General features: G+C 44.1%; 1 protein-coding gene across 3 annotated transcripts in view; it reads left to right on the plus strand.

The window, feature by feature from the left end:
• The first annotated feature begins 1,408 nt into the window (after positions 1–1,408).
• LOC147257793 (protein sidekick-1-like) overlaps positions 1,409–12,698 on the plus strand; it is a 234,687-nt gene continuing 223,397 nt past the window's right edge. For all 3 annotated transcript variants that reach the window (XM_086211962.1, XM_086211963.1, XM_086211966.1), the window contains exon 1: positions 1,409–2,877. In XM_086211962.1, coding sequence (XP_086068088.1) covers positions 2,697–2,877 — 181 coding nt within the window. In that variant the 5' untranslated portion in view covers positions 1,409–2,696. The remainder of the gene's footprint in view (positions 2,878–12,698) is intronic.

Consider the following 12,698-nt stretch of genomic DNA (forward strand, 5'->3'; position numbering starts at 1 on the left):
CGAGTTACAAGATGCAGATTTTGCCGATTTGATGTGGATTGCACAGAAACCTCTGTGGTTTGGCACTGCAGCCTGAGAGGCAGATGAAGCCCTTGAAACTTCTCATGGAAATTCCAAGTAGCATCATAGCCAGTGCTGGAAACATAGCTTTGGGAGCCAATTGCAGAATTGAGCCTGGATGGAAAGATAAATGGACGAGCTGAGGTGAAGGTGCTTGAGGAGAGTGTGTTGGGGACAGCTAGACCGTGCAGGGAGACTATTTGGCCACTCATGGGATGGAAAGTCTTCCTCTATGGATTTATAGAGGCAATAAAAGATAAGGTCACTGTGTTGTAGGCTTTAATATTAATGTGCCATTTAATGACCCTCACATGGAGGAAACTAGGTTCTCACTAGTAGTAAGACAGAGCTCCAAGCTTTTATTTTGTAGGCTAATGAAACAAGTGCCTGCGTGTGCAGCTGAACCACCAGTGGTGCTTTAGAGAGTCTGACTGTTTAGTAGAATAATATATTCAAATCTCTTTGAAATAAGCAAAGTGAGAAAGTCCCCAGGCTAAATTCCTCTCATTGTAGTCATGCCTACCGCTGCCCTCCCAGCTACTTCGACATATGTGTCAGTGTGATATTAATGTGAAATAATAAAGCACGTGACGTTTGTGGAATGCATAACAGTTGAAGTCATTTTTTGGGGTTAAAAAAAAAAAGAAAGCTTTTTTTAATACAATTTTTATTTTATAACATTACCATTTAAAATGCTGGTTAACGCTGCTGTGTGACCCTTTGAACGGGATGCGTCAGGCTGTGGCACTTTACATTTTATATTTAAATACTTATTTTGCCAATGACAAAGGATTTCACTCTTTAAAATTTTTTTTCAAACTTTGAAAAGAAGTTTTGTAATTATAGAATTGGCTTGAAGGTGTTTGCATGTTCTAATCAGAAAGAGTTGTTTTTTTTTTTTTTAAAGGGGATTTTAACTACCTGCCTTTTTTCAACTTTCACTCAGGAGCAAAAAAAAAATAAAAAAAAAATTCAGCTTTTTAACTTTGAGAGAAAATGATCTAACATTTATTGGTACTGACCGATGGCCATATTTAATTGCAGTGTGTAAGGTAGTGCTGCACCACCTGTGCTTAAACACTTGAATGCCTGTATTCCGAGAGATGAAAGTGAAAACTCCTGCCTCTCTAAATGTGGTGTTTTTTTCGGGGGGGGGGGGGGGGGGGGGTTGTGGTTCAGGAGCAGCGCCAACCAAGCTCTCAGGCATGGCGCTAGTTCCCGCCCCCCTGGTTCAGACTGCCCAATGGGAATAGCGGGGGCTCCGAATTCAACCAATTAGCAAAGAAAGATGCTACTGAATGGAAGTTAAGTTTTTGAGTTTGGAATAGAAAAGAGGGGAGGGGAGAATTAACACAGGCAAGAGTGGGGAGCCTGGATGGATACGGGACAAGAACGTGCGGTAATTAATATCAGCTCCAGCTGAAGAGGCGGTGAACGCGTTCACAAGGTGAAACAGGAGCTCCCTCTCTTCCCAGAGCCTGAGTCGAGGAGGGGGGTGGCAGGTGCTCATTTGCGGGAAGCGCATCGCTTCCAGTCGCTTCCCCGGGCTTCAACAGGGTGCCGAGGCTGAGGGAAGACCTCCGAATCGTCGCCCGCTGAAGACGAGAACTCCCGGCTGTGTGCCCGGACTTCGGTGTATGTTTCTGAAGCGACGCTTTCACTGGGTTTCTATCCACGGGCGGACTGTTTTTGTTTGTTTGTTTGTTTGTTTGTTTTTTGTGGAGGACCGCAGACGACTCTGCAAAGGCTCCTGTGTCGCAGCAGTACCGCCAGTCTCTCTCTCGCTCTCTCAAACGGACGCTTTTCACTTAACCAACTGTTACTTTCAGCTTTTAACGAACTCCTTGTCACCAGCGGACGTATGTTAATAGGTAGAAAAGTTATTACCGGGAGTCTTGTAAGTAAGGCGTTTATTCTTCGTGCTAACCTGTTGTGCCATTTTTTTTCCGCGTAACGCGAGACGCCGCATGTCAACCCAGCCGGTGTTCCAGGCGAAGCCCCCCTCTGTTTTAGGCTAACTTGCGCTCTCCATCACCTCACTTAGAGGACTTGGGGCACTCTGTCTCGTTTTGTTTGCAGGCTAAATATAAAAAAAGGTAAAATCCCAAGAATTAATTACTGAGCAGACCCCCCCCCCCCCACAACGTCCATATAATTCATGAATACGTTTAATTGCTTGCCTGCAAGTATGACCGCTGTCCCGAACAGCTAAATGATCCGCGGTGCAAATCCCCTTGGTGAAGACATCAAAACAAGCCCGGATTTGAGGTCGATAGCAGGAGAATAAGCCGATAAGTCTTAAAAAACACACTCAGATGTATTAATTCTGCGCTCGGGATCAATCCAAATGAAAATGAGGTATCTGAGGGCGCAGATGAACGCGGACTCCGCCGCAGCATATCGAGATTACTGCATGGTTACACCGTGAAGGCAGATTAGTGAGGAGAAGTCCTGTTGGAGAGGCGTCCCCCCGCTCCTCCTCCCGCTGCTTGCTGATTTTTTGGACACCGGAGGTGGGAAGCCAGAGCGGGGAGTCTATTACAGGAATCCCGGGGCTCGCAGCTTTTAGGTGCCCGTTCCTCTCTCTCTCTCCACTCCAGAGAGACCCACAAAGTACTGTCGGTCGCTTCACCCGCATGATCAAAACAGGAGTGTGGTCCCCGGAGGGGTCCCCGGAGCGTGCGGACCCCGGAGTCGCCGCAGGGAGTCGGAGGATGATGATGCGTGGGACCGCAGCCACCAGGAGTGGGAGCCGGTGGATGGCTCTTTTTCTGGTGCTGCTTCTCGGCAGCAGCTGCCACATGTTGCACGGCCAAGGTAAGCGCTGAGCTCAGATGGTAAATGCAAGAAATGTTTGTGCTTCTGTGCGGTGCTTCTCTAAAGGGCAGCTTAGCCATGGAAAGTGTGTCGTCCTACACTTGGAAAGAAGTCAAATGATGACTTCTAAACTGGTACCAAGGATGTGATTTATGAGGAATTTGATGGGAAACGTGTTGAACACGATTTTCATTTTTGCCAACATATTTTTTTCTTTCTTTAGCAAATCAAGGCTGGCAGACGGACACGGGGGGGCTTGTTGTTTTGTTGATGCATAGACTGTATAGTAATTGTGGGATTAAGGTATTGACGGTGTGGACGGGGTTTATACTTTCTAAGCATTGATAATCCTCTGCATTCAATGACCCGCATCACTATAATTTGCCACAAAGCACACAAATGCGCAGACACACTTATTAATTTAAGCTATTAGTCCAGCTTTGCTCCTCCTTCTCAGGCAGGTGTCCAGCTGGACTCCTGTGTGCAGAGAGATCCCATGTGGAATAATTCTTCAAACGCTGCAACAAGAAATAAGACAGATATGATGAAGTATCGATTCCTAACCAAAGCTCTTTGTAGGAAGTGTGGGTTGCCATGTTGTGCATTTTTGCGTTTTCTCTTTTGTAGCTCTAGAAAGGGAGTGATGGAGAATGTAGATGTGTGTGTGTGTGTGTGTGTGTGTGTGTGTGTGTGTGTGTGTCTCTCTCTCTCTGTGTACCTCATGGGATCAGACTGGCAAAACAAAAGCACAGAAAAAGGTCAGGCTGGTGTCAACACACAAGTCTTCTCTGGGTCACAGATGGCGTGGTGGGCAAAATGTAAGGCTGAGACTTGGGGTTATGTGGAGGAGGGGTTGGAGGAATGTGTGTGTGTTTGTGTGTGTGTGTGAGATGGGGGATGAGCTATTTGTGAACGCATGTAGAAAGTGTGTGTGGTGTTAAAGTGCAGGAAAGTGAGAGTGAAAAAAAAGAAGGAAGAGAGGAATGAGGAGGGAAGCAGTGTGGCAAACAGAAGAGGTAGTCTGAGAGGGAGTAGAGGAGGGAGAGGGAGTGAGAAGAGAGGAAAAAAAAAGTGGGAACGGTAAGAGAGGGAATGCGGTACAGTGGCGCTTGTCACTCAGAAAGCTGCGCCTGCAGTTCAATCGATGACGACAGTATGACAACACCTCTGTGAATGTGTGTGTGTGTCAAAAGTTTCTCTCCGCTACCTTTTCTCTCAGTTGTCACACCCTCTGTCCTCATCCCTCCCTCCTGGGCGTTGAGGAGGAGGTGGGAGACAGAAGGTGGCTGCAGAGTCAGCTCCTTCCACCCTCTTTGTAATGTCAAGGTCTCGGCACCGGCACCCAAGTTAACACACAACCCCCAACCTCTGCCATCAGACCTCACGGTCTCTCTGTGCTGGGGTGTGTGTGTGTGTGTGTGTGTGTGTGAGGTTGGGGGGTGCCCTGCTGTGAAATGTCTATACCTCACGATGACTGGCTCGGCTTGTGTGTGTGTGTGTGTGTGTGTGTGTGTGTGTGTGTGTTGGGGTAGGGGGTGAATTTGAAATTAGTGAAACAGATACAGCAGATACAGGACGGCGCTGGTGGTGGCAGTGGTAGGGTGGGGTTATTGATTTGATAAGCTGTGCCAGCAGGCCAATCGAAGGCTGTAGATTTTCCATGTTCCGACCCCTTTATCCCCAGCATTTATTAGGACATTTTATTTAAGGAGGAAAAGGATGAAATTCACGAGCCAAGGTTGATCCTCCTGATCTCTTTGCGCCTCTTTCTCTCCCTCCTTCTTCTGTCCATCTCCCTTTTTCACTCCCCCCTCCTTTCTCCCTGTCAATCGATGCCCACACCCTCATAAATGCGAGGCTTTATATGAGCCAACTCTCGTCTCTGGGAGCACATTTAAATAAGCTCATCGATCTTTCATTTTAGAGTTTAAGTGACGGCAGCATTTTACTGTCCCCCCCCCCCCAACGTTCACCTCTCCGCCCTCCCTTCTTTATTCATAACTTATCCCCCTGCCCCCCACCGCCTCCGTGTCATTGAGTGGGTTCTGCTCCACAGCTGTTGGACTGAATTACTTTTGCAGCATGGAAACAGACAGAGCCTCATTCAAGACTTTATATTCTGAGTGAAGTCAGGTCACATTTATTGGGACGAAGAATGTAGATCATATTTTACACCGGAGCGAGTGATGAGTCTAGAGCGCCTCACAGTCCTAAATATTGCTGGTGGAAGGTAAAAACCTTGCATTTTGCCACCAGATCAACTCCTTTTTAATCCTGAATGAAATTGATTTTGTTTCGGTTTTGGGGATTTTTTTTTTTTTTTAATTTAGTTTTAACCACACAGATCCATGTAAAGATAAGTCGGCATAGGTTGATACAATGACAGATGCATGGACCAACAGGATTACAGGTGGACCAAGCAGTCATAGTAGTCTTCGTGGTCGATCTCTTGGGCCTTTTTTCTGTGTGGACTGGCAGCGCCAGTAGCAACGGTCAAGTGGCGTAAGCCGGTTGATGGTGGATGTTGGCGTTTTACTTTTCACAACGCAGTAATTTACAAGCTGGCACACTGCTCTGTATAAATGCTGCTGATGCTCATCTTAAACCAATCATCAAACATTTATTTCACTCGTGGTTCGTATTGTACTGAGGTATGAAAACAGGTTCCTCAAAACTGGGTTCTTAGTTCTAAAATGGGGCGGGGGGGGGGGGTAGTTTCTCCAATAGATTCGGGAACTATGACAAAGTTCCTGGGTCTACAAGTAAATTATTAGGGATCGTAATCCCCCCACCCCTCCAAAAACACACACACAAAAAAACGAGTTCAAACAAAAGTGATTGACCCGCAATGTGTTTCTGATGTATTAGAATCTCATCAGAGGTCATGCAGATATCTGCTGACTCCCTCTGTGCTTCCAGCAACATGCTAACTGTTACACATATGTGAAGGCAGACGGCGATGGCAGGACACGTGCATCCGTCTGTATTGCCAACCAGGAACTTTTGTCTTTGTGGTGTATAACCGTTACATATCCTTGCCAGGGGCGGTGTGTGAGAAGCAGGTAATGTCTGGTGTTCTCGCCGTGGTTGTGGTCTTCGTTGAATCTTGCTATCTTACCAGTGACGGCTTTTACGAGCTTCCATCAAGGGGTCAGCTGAGGTTTAGTGCTTGGATGATATGCAGTCAACCGAGGCTGTACACTCGTTGAAGCTCCACTCATCTGTGCTGTCTCTGCAATCGGGAGGGGTAGCTAACATTAGCCCGTGAACCCAGGTGTTGTTGAGGGGTAACATAAAGACCAGTGTCTTTAGCAAAGCTCACAAAAGTGTATTTCAGGTGTAGAACCCGAAACACTCACGCTCGCTGCTTCTCAGGTGTTTGTGGTGTCAGGATTCCACTCTCAGCACAGCTCTGCTCGCGCTTGTCTTTTTAAAGCGCCCTCTTCTGGTCACAGTGGAACGACTTTGGGGTGGTCTGATGAGCTTGTGAAGATGGCATTTCAAACAGGTTGTTACAACATTTTGAAGAGGAACTTTTCATCCCAGCTTCAAAGAGCGTTCCAACCTGGAATTAAAGCCTCGGTGTCCCATGATACACATTGTACTATTCACAAATGTGAATAATGATAATGGTCTTAAAGTCGCTAAACCGTATTGAATTAATTCAGCTTTCATCATACTGCTCACTGTACTAAGCATAATTGCATTAAGATGCGACACCTTGCACTTTTCTCCAGTTTAAAAAAAGAATTACGAACACCTCCCATGAGTTTGGAAGTTTTCTTAATCTATCACAAAGAAAAGACTCACAATATCATGCTGACCCAGTTGGAACGGATCAATCAAAATGATTAGGTTTGACATGATACATGTCATTAGCTGTGCTAAGATGGAGCCTGATACTGATTGGAACACTGGGCATGCTAAGTGAGTTACTGTCACTGATAGGACATGGTGAGCTTAGGGCAGGGAGAGTATGAGCGTGATATGAAAGCCCACATTAAAAAGACTAGCATGCAGTTTATACCCATGTGCACACACACACAAGCGCGCGCACTCACTCACACACACACATACAAAAGTCCTTCTCTCTCATCAGTGTCAAACTGTTCAACCGAACGTGGAAATTTGTTTAACCACGTTGTAATGAGGAGAGGGCAAATTAGAAACCTTGTCTAAATGATTATGATCGTCCACGCTACAACCTTACCGGGACTTTTCCACCTCTCACACCCTCATTTCTCTCATTCCTGTTTCTTATATTTAGAATAATATTTGTCTTGACGGGCTCATATTTTATGGAGCAGCCTACACTTAACAATTCATGGAAAATAATGTTTTTACCACAGGGGTACAATGGTTGTGCAGCAGCTTGTGCAAATGGTAAAAGTGTGGTGGCAATGGAAATGACTCGAGCATTCGGTGTAGCATTTGTGTTATTTTGAACTTTGGGTGTTGAGAAGATTAAAAAAAAAAAAAAATTGTAAGACGCATGATGCTTCCTTAGCCACAGACACAAATATAATCTTGCATTTATTAAATTCAAAAATTGGATGTTTAAGGAGAGATTGAATAGTTTGATCACTCTGGTGTGTGTGTGTGTGTGTGTGTGAAGGAAGCTTTGTGTGTTTCGTGTTTGAGAGGAAACAACAAATTGAGGAGGCAACTGTGTGTGTGTGTGTGTGTTGTGTGATCGATTTCAGGTTCGTCAGGTTTAAGAAGTGAGGTCCCTGGGTGACTCCTTATTTTCTTTCTGTCAGGAGGAACAAACTTCCATCGTCACCCGACACTTTGCACACTTGGTGTGTATCTGCCTGTTTGCAGACATGGTATGATTTTAGCCTGACAGGACTGCACACTAAATGCAACATGTGATGCTGGCAGGTGTGTGTGTGTGTGTGTGTGTGTGTGAGTGAGAGAGAGAATGTGTAGAGATTAAATTTCTTCATTGGTGTGATGGATTTCAGTCATTTGGATTCCAGCAAGACCTCGCAGGAGGCAGATCAGTGTAGATCTGACAAAACCCTGAGATATAGAACCAGGGTTTTCCCAACATTTTTAACACTTTATCCCCCAGCACTGCTGCTGTAGCTGAATGAAGAGAAAAAGCTCTCTTGAAAAATTCCCTCTATTAAAGTCTTGCTGCCATACATCTATATAAAGACAATAAATGTTAAGTTTTAAAAGTGTCCGAAAAGTTTTAAGTGGCACTACATTGTTTCTGTCTAATAATTTGGCAACCTTAATCATACGTACACCTGGGGGAGAGAATATTTAAAACATCTTCAGTATAATGATCATGATAAACTTGGAGTAGAAGCAGACATGGTCAGGTTCAGGACTTGAACTGGTTCTTGAGTTACAGTGCAAACACGAATAGCGAGGGGCAGCTGTGCTTACAGTCTCCTCAAAACATGTTTGGACGGATGCGTTAATCCAGTAGGACTGCCCCCCCAAAACTGTGATCATGTGACCCTCCCTCTTTAACCACAACTAAACCCTCTAGAAACCTGGGGGGAAAAACCCTGAGACAGTTAATGACCCAAATGTGGGGCTAAGAGCGTGACTGTCTGCCTCTTGTCTCAGCTGTTTTCACAGTCTTTGCATGAAAACCTGAGGGATGTGATTAAAAAAGCGGCTGCTCTAAAAAGGTGGTGCAGCACCTGCTGTAGTTAGGTTACACACCTTTTTAAAGCAAATTGTAGATGGGGGAATATAAGAAAGACTGGAAAAAAATGGGTGAAATGTTTACTTTATTCCCTTGTGGGTGTGTGTGTGTGTGTGTGCTTTCGATTGGTGCGAACCTTCTTTAAGTGTTTTCTTCTTACAGGAGTCAGAAAATATTCATGTTTTTATGAGTGTGTAAAGTGATGTGCACACTGAGAAGAGTGCAGCAGGTGCCCGTAACCCATCTTCTTTCTTTCATCCACATGCACAAACAGTAATTGATGGATTTTTTTTTTTTTTTTTTGAAAGTCTGTTGGGTCGGGGAGGTCATTAGGAGGTGAGCTGGGTCCTGTTTCTATGTGTGTTGATATTTAAGGCACAGCTTATTCAAAACTAAAAGAATAATAGCAGGCACAGATATAATTGCCAGTAGCGCGAATGTGTGTGTGTGTGTGTGTGTGTTTGTGTTGATGTGTGTGCCGCTGCCCAGTCAGAGTGAGTTTCCTATCTTGCTGAAAAGATGCATTTTATAGGAGTTTCCTACAGAGCTTTGAAATATGAGACAAGTGGTATACTCTCTGGTCTCCCTCTTCCTCGCTCTTTTTTTTCCTTTTGCTCTTTTTTTTTTCTTTATCGTTTCTCTTCTTTTCGGTGTCGGATTCTTTCTTCCCTCTGGTGTCTCCCCATAAAGGACAAAAAAAAATCAATTGCTGCAGGCCATGCAGGTGGAAAGGAGGCTGTTTAGGAGTTGGTGTTTATTATGTAAGATAGGGGGAGGAGGGTGTGTGTGTGTGTGTATGTGTGTGTGTGCGCACGTACTTTTTTCTACTTTTGAAGATGGTTCTCCAGCAAAGAAATCCAGATAAAACTGAGTGCTTGCAAACATGAGCTGTATTGCTTGACACCATTGGGAGGCGCCACTTTTCAGTGACATACCATCTTCACGGTGCCACTGACGGTTATCACGCTGTGCACATTTTAAAGGACAATTGCGGCGCAAAACGAACCTGAGGTGTGTTCGTGTCATTAGGATTTCAAAAGATTGCAGGGATTTGTTTTTACAGCATCCAAATGTAACCCGGTTTTGGCGCATACCGCTAATTAGCTCCCAACGCAGGTTGTGGGGGCAGCGGGTAAACAGACAAATGATAACAATAACATACACTCACAATCGGAAAACACCTCGCTGGTAAAATGAGTAGAGCCAGTCAAATGTCAAACGCTATGCAACTTGAACTGAAAAGTCTCGTGGAATCTCGTGTGGCTCGTTGACTTTTCAGTTGAAGTTGCATAACTTTTGACATTTGACTGGCGATGCCTAGTCTCCCAAGATGGCCGCCACCTGCAGAAGCTGTGTACAGTACAGTCCTTAGGAACTCATCTTGTAGTTTTCGTACACTGTAAAAGTTCTCGGTGCTTCAGTTTACGTGTAGAGGCTCTACTTATGTTATCACCGAGGCGTTTTCCTATTGTGAGTGTAAGTTGTTGTTATGATTTGTTTGTTTACCCGCTGCCACCACAACCTGCGTTGGGAGCTAATTAGTGGTTTGTATCAAAACTGGGTTACATTTGTATGTTGTAAAAACAAATCTCTGCAACTGCTTGAAATCCTAAGAAGACACAAACACACCTTAGGTTCGTTTTACGCCGTGATCGTCCTTTAACTCTGGTAGTTATGGGGGGTAAAAATGAAACCATATGGCACCTGCACACTTGCTCATCCTGTTCTCCTTAATCCTTATTTTTCTTTTGCGTCTGGATTGGCTGAGAAGGCTCCTGCAGTTCATATGAGCACAAACCCTTCCTGCCGAAGGTTTTCTGAAAACACAGGAAAACTATCAGCATGGTAGTAGGTGCCAATAGTGATGAATTCTTTCCCTAAAAAGGAGGTTTCTTTCATCCTGTGGAATTGATTCCTTTTTACAGCGTTATAACATCAAGCAAACCAGTGTCCATTGTGAGTTAATCTAAACTCCGTAGCAGCAGTGAATTTATTCCAGCATCTCAAACGGAGGCACGCATCTCAAAATGGTGCCAGCCCCAGAATCCTTTTTTTATTTAAGAGTATCCCGTGTGATAAGAAAACAAAAAAAAGCGTTGGCTGCCACTGCAGAGGCCTGCAAAACTGAGTGTAGCTTGACAACTAAAGTGTCTCACATGTCATGATGTTCTCCATACCTTGTCATCACTCATCACATGTAGAAAGAATCAATGCTTATTAATCAAATCGTCAAGTTTTGCTGTGGCAGCCTGTGGCTCCATGCAAGTGGCTTCCTGCGGCCAACATTTTGCGAGCTACTCTGATAAATTATAGTTGACATCAGTTCATTGAACTAAGCCGCTTCCTTCCCTCAACAAGAAAATAGGCAATTAATCAGGAATTTTGTCAAAGTCATTTTTAAAAAGTCTCTGAACGACTTGAACCTTGACTTTTGTTCACTGTCTTTTCTCCATACTTGTCTTTCTTTCAATGTTATTGTCTCCCCTCTCAGTTTGGTTCCATGGGGTGAGCGGGAGAGGGACCTTTGCTCAGGTCTTTAGTTTTATTGTTCATTCGCAGACAAATGATCTAATCTGCACACATACAGGTGGCTTCACTTGTAGTTGTACTTGGAGTTTTATTTCAGGCTGCAGCAGACGGGTCAGCTGGGCTTGAGCGTCCGAAATCCTTAGGAACAGACAGTTCGTGTGGATTCTGTGGCGCTGCTTGTTCCTTTCACTCATAGTGAGAGGAACATGGTCATCCTATTCTAGACCTGGAAAAACATTTATTTCGTTTCATTTTTAGAGAACATCTTTTTTTATTACTTCTTGTCAAATCCTTAATTGAATTAAGCGATTATAATGACCTCCACATGCAGGTTTTGTATAGTTTGCCTGAAGCCTTCAGCTGTGTATATGTAATGCAGTATTAATGAAGTATATGTTGAAGTGTGTGTTTAAAAAAAAAAAAAAAAAAAAAAAAAGGACCTTGAATGAATCACAAGTAAAAACTGGATTTTCTTGCTTTTGCTCTGAATAATTGTTGCTTCTACATTAATTGAACAAGTCCTCTGGCTACTGTGAAAGCGGAGTAGCTAAAGGGGTTTTACTCTGAGGACAAGTTATTTTCACATGTTGGTGGTGTACTAATAGCAGCTTACAAACATATCACTGACTGCACTTTATTAATAATGAGGACTGCCACACTTTTTCATTATATTAAATGTAATAACTTAAAATTAATATAAGCTGTTGAATAACACATATAGGTTATATTTTTGTGAGGTTTTAATGAGACTGGCTGCAGCTCGGTTCTCTTAATCCCACTGTACACAACTTCCCCTGCAAGAAATACTGTGTAAACTGCCACAAATGGTGAAAATATTTCAGCGTTTAGCAGCTTAAGAGTCAAATATTCCAATCAGGAGATGAGAGGAAGATTCATTAATAATATATTTCTGATTAGTAATTGACAAATCTATTACCACTTGATATCTTAATGAATACTGCCAGACTGTGTTCAGAGAAGCAGAACAGAGCAGTGCGCCATTTATTTCTATGATTGTGAGAATCTGAATTCAATAGAATCACGAGGGGCCATCTTGTCCCGGGTCTGGAAAGTAGGTTGTGTTGTGGGGTTCCGCCATGTGCATTTCCTGTCTTTCATCTCAACTCCGTAACCACACCAAACCCCAACCCTAAAACCAAGTGTTAACCCTCAGTGAATTACAGCTATTTAAACTTGTAAACCCACAATTATACTGCTAGCTGCTGGTTCTCAGACCTCACAAATAGGCCACAGGCACACACACACACACACACACACACACACATACACACACACACACAAGCATGCGTGCACGCACACACACATTCACATGCACACACATCCCTTCTCCCATAACACCTGGGAAATTGACTTTAAATCCAGCTTTGTTCTGTCATTCATTAGTGGCAGCACTTGATCAGGAGGACTCACGGGGGTGAAGAAAGTAACTCTCCCCCCTCATCAGGAGCGTCTCAGTCAGTACTGGGATTCAAACTGGCAGCCTTCCACTGGATCACACCCCAAGCTGTTGTCTCTTCCTCTCTGATTTTCACTCCCTGTTTATCTCTCTGTCTTGTGGTGTGTTTGTAGCCATTTTTAAATGTGGCACATGCAGGGCGTGGAG

The sequence above is a fragment of the Aulostomus chinensis genome, chromosome 8 (assembly GCF_037954235.1).
Source record: "Aulostomus chinensis isolate RoL2024-O1b breed Wild chromosome 8, RoL_Achi_v1.0, whole genome shotgun sequence".
Lineage (NCBI taxonomy): Eukaryota > Metazoa > Chordata > Actinopteri > Syngnathiformes > Aulostomidae > Aulostomus > Aulostomus chinensis.